At 39.4% G+C, this 4,066-nt stretch overlaps 1 protein-coding gene across 1 annotated transcript in view; it reads left to right on the forward strand.

Moving 5' to 3' along the window:
• Nucleotides 1-716: 716 nt before the first annotated feature.
• B3GAT2 (beta-1,3-glucuronyltransferase 2) overlaps nt 717-4,066 on the forward strand; it is a 7,896-nt gene continuing 4,546 nt past the window's right edge. The window contains exon 1 of the mRNA XM_009586000.1: nt 717-870. Within this exon, the coding sequence (XP_009584295.1) occupies nt 726-870 (145 nt within the window). The 5' untranslated portion in view covers nt 717-725. The remainder of the gene's footprint in view (nt 871-4,066) is intronic.

Below are 4,066 nucleotides of genomic sequence, written 5' to 3' on the forward strand. Positions count from 1 at the left end.
TTTACACCATTGGGAAAAACTCCCGCTACTGGTAGCAAACAAGCGGAAGCATCTTGCCCGACCTGCTTTCTGTCTTTCTCAGAAACTCAGCAGAGCTTTTAAAGAGAAAATGTAGAAGTTAAAAAGGCTTAGCCTAAACGTAATCTTTTTTTGTGAGCCTTTAATAGATCTGAGCTACATCTACTGTGCAAACCTGGTATGTTGCAGGCAGGGGAAGTGTTGTGTGTCACAATTTCTTGTACTCAGTGTATTTGTTTCCAGTCTCAAACTAATTGTACTTGTCTTAATGAAGGCTGTATTTGTTAATCATTATTATAACATTCTCTCTCGCTGGGCTTGTACAATACCTCAGCAATCTATAGAAATAAGCCTACTGCAAAAACGCTATAAAAAAGATCTACTACACTTTTGAAAACCCAAACAAACAAGAAAACAAATACTGGTTTTTTTCATGGCTTTTAAAATTTTTGTTATAAAAAATAATATGAATAGGATATTTTCAGTAGAATTGAGGTGCCTATGGGCTAGAGAGCTGGAGATTTCACAGAAAATGAGTAGGCACATGCAGCTTTCAAATACTTACTCTGTTGGGCTGAAATCTGTAAGCTAGAATTGCTTTTAAATACCTAGTCTTGATGATTAATGTGTAGGCTTTCCACCAACACTTACAAAAAAAGCCTACTAGGAAAACGTGCATGCAGTCATGCTGTGCCTGCCTCTTGCAGATGCGTACAACCCGCAAGGTATCGGTATGGCCGGTGGGACTGGTAGGAGGACGACGGTACGAGCGCCCGGTCGTGGAAAACGGCAAAGTTGTTGGCTGGTACACTGGCTGGAGAGCTGACAGGCCCTTTGCTATCGACATGGCAGGTAAGTACCAAGTTTCATGGTGCATGAATGTTTCTCATAATAACTATTCTTACATTTTTTATGAGTGGGGCAAAAACTGATTTCTCAGTGTAAGCAGCTTTTAAAACTTCTGAAGTGCAGCTGCTGTAGGTAGCCCTTCAGCACAAAATGTCCTGGAAAGCTTAGCTTGCACATCTCGTCTAATTAAGTTGCTGCTTAGTGATATCTGAACTTACTTTCACTTTGTTTTGATTTTATGTTGCAACTTGGCTTTTATGTTGTACAAATTGTTTGTCTGAAACAAGTTAATTGTAAATTAATTAATCCAATTAACTTTTGTAAGGAGCCCCTGCCTTTCATTGTGTCATCAGTCTACACCAGGCAGTATAAATGCAGACCCTTCTTAGACCTCATGTTGTAAAATGCTACTTTATCGTGAAATTATTCATTTTTTATTGGTTATTTGGAATGACAGTGATAACTGTAGATGGATATAGTTTGAAACACTGGGCTTAGGGGAAAAATCACTATAGCTATAGCCTAGTAGATGAAGGCAGAAAAGCTTCAAAATGGATCTAATCAATCTGCTGCTGTGAAGTTAGCATACCACACAGCTCCGTCTAGCTGTTAGTCCATGCTTAGACAATCTTTTGTATATATTCACAACTGCCACATGAATCACCACTGTGCAGAAGTCCGATTTCTGATGTAGCAGCAGCTAGTTTCCCAGCAAATGATATGATACTTGCACTTAAGCATATTCTGTATTCAGGAAAGAGAGGGAAGGGGAAAAGTAGGGATACAAATAGCCAGCCGTTTTCTTTTTTCTGAAACCCTTCTGTTTTGGGGAGTGGGAAAAGGACAGTGCTTTCTCATCTCAACAGAATATTTTTATATGAATTGAAATGTTTGATGAAAAATATGTACAGTATTTACAGTACAATGGGTTAAAAAGAGTAATAGGAAAACTAATAGTTGTTAACACCTCAAAGATAGAAATATCAACAGGTAAATTTTTCTGCACTGTGGAAGCACTTCAAGTTAATAATATCACCTGACATGAAAATAAATATTTGAGTGTCCAGGTAGAGGCATTCTTCAGGGGAGAACTAGGTATGTCAATCCCTAAACCTGTGTAGCCTGTTGAGGAATGCAGCTGCGCATTTTAAGAGCAGTCTCTGCCTGTGGATTTATAGATACATATTGATACTATGTTGTAGAAGTGGTTACTTATGGGCATTATAAGGGTGATAGCATGGTTTATAGTTCATTAACAGCAGGCAAAATGCCATTACACAGCACTGGCCAAGGGACTCTAACCCAGACATGAAGAGATACATGGAAAGTTTGTACGTCGTTGTTTACACTTCGCAGTTGCTGGCTGAAACGCTGGCATGAGGGAAAAGCAGCTCCATTAGGAGCATTACCTGCTCGTACCTTTACCGAAGTCATGGAAGGGAGAGTTATAGAGACAAAGATACAAGTGTTGCGAGTATAGGAAGTTACTGCAGATCCACAAACAAGGAGTTATTACTTTGTGAGAGAACTTTTATTAGTCTTCAAAAAATATCTGAAGAAATTAAATCACATTTTTAATTTCAGCAAGGAGGGAAATGGATGTTGTGTAGGCTGGTAAAAAATTATGTTAAGTTTGCATCTTCATTCCCCTCGGGAATACGATGGAAGGGCACAGACAAACAGAACAGAACCTGTAAACCCAGAACTGCATAGGCGTCTGAACAGGCGCCGTCTACAGGATGTGTGTCAACATTCCGTTTTCCTCCCTTGCCCCCACCAACCCCTCAACATACCCCTGGGGACTTGGGGGCCTTGCTAACAAACCTAAGTCCATGCTGTAGTACATCACTGGCATTCCTCCTTCTGCGGGCGCTGAATAGGTAAGCATACTGCACATAAGGAAGATTAAGGATCTTTCTTGAAAATATTACCATGAAAAAAAATATGTATATATTAAACTGCCCAGCTGTCTACAGCTGTTTATAATTAATGTTCTGATTCCCAAGGCACTCATAAGGAGGCTCTTTGGTTTACAGAATTATCTTTTCATAGTGATTTTCACAAGAATTTGATCATGAGGCTGGGTGTGAAAAGAATGACCGTTTAAAAGGTTTGGGACCACTAATTCAACTTGTGGCTGTTCAGAGGAAGCGCATCCTTGCTTTTAAGCACAACTTCTTATTCTAGATTTCAAGATACAGGGCCAACTTCAAATCTACTGCAAGTAGAGACAGGTCCTGCTGATTTTATTGGGATCATCTCAAAGACTCTAGCTGGCCAACGTCCCTAGATTCTTCTTTGAAATGTATTCACACACAGCAATCACATTATATCAGTTCAGTAAACATTGGTTATTTCTTTTGAGAACTTTGTGGTTGACACTGCTATTCTCCAATGCTAAATTGCATTCAGACAGCAGAGTAGCCGTTTCCTGTGTTGCTTCTTGTCTGGCAACCAACACACCATATGAATTAGTTCTGGTGTTTTTAAACTTCCATCTCAGTTTTAACTGTAGGTGGGTTCTACAGTTTGAAACAGACTTCCTTACCCTCAGGGAAGGAAAGGGAGAGAGAATTGGGTGCTGTAAGCAAAAAGTGACATTGATTCTGAAGTAGGCACTGTGGTGTTTATTTTAGACCTGATGTAAAATCTTTATTAAGTGATGCTGTTAGTGATTTACTTTTGGCTTGTTCCCAGTGTCAGAGTTTTTGACTACCCATAAGAACAGGTTAGATGATTGTGATTCTCCTACTGTCAAGATTGCTCAAGGAAAACAGATGCATGCTTTACGTTAGCATTCCGGGAGATGCTTCCTTCAGTCATAGAGATTAATCTGTGCCTGTGAATCACTGGGCAAGCAGATTTTGGACTTGTGGTCCAGAGCTCATTCACTGTGCCCTAAGTCCCTCTGCTACGGCCTGAGCAACCTTTTTCTTTTTTTTTTTTTTTTTTTTTTTTTTTTTTAATTTTGCCATAGTATGAGGTCTTTAGTACATCTCATCTTTCTTATGGTTCCCTGAGAAAAAATCTAGTCTATTAATGACTGTAAAACATGGCGTATTTTGTCTCAATCTGAAAGAGCAACTGCTGGAAGTCAGAAGTACAACTGATTTTAAGTGAGTGGCTATGGCAGACACCAAACTCAAAAAAAAAAACAAACCAAAAAAAACCCAAACCACCCCTCCATCAAAGGGCAACA

The sequence above is a fragment of the Fulmarus glacialis genome, unplaced genomic scaffold, assembly GCF_000690835.1.
Source record: "Fulmarus glacialis isolate BGI_N327 unplaced genomic scaffold, ASM69083v1 scaffold13969, whole genome shotgun sequence".
Taxonomy (NCBI): domain Eukaryota; kingdom Metazoa; phylum Chordata; class Aves; order Procellariiformes; family Procellariidae; genus Fulmarus; species Fulmarus glacialis.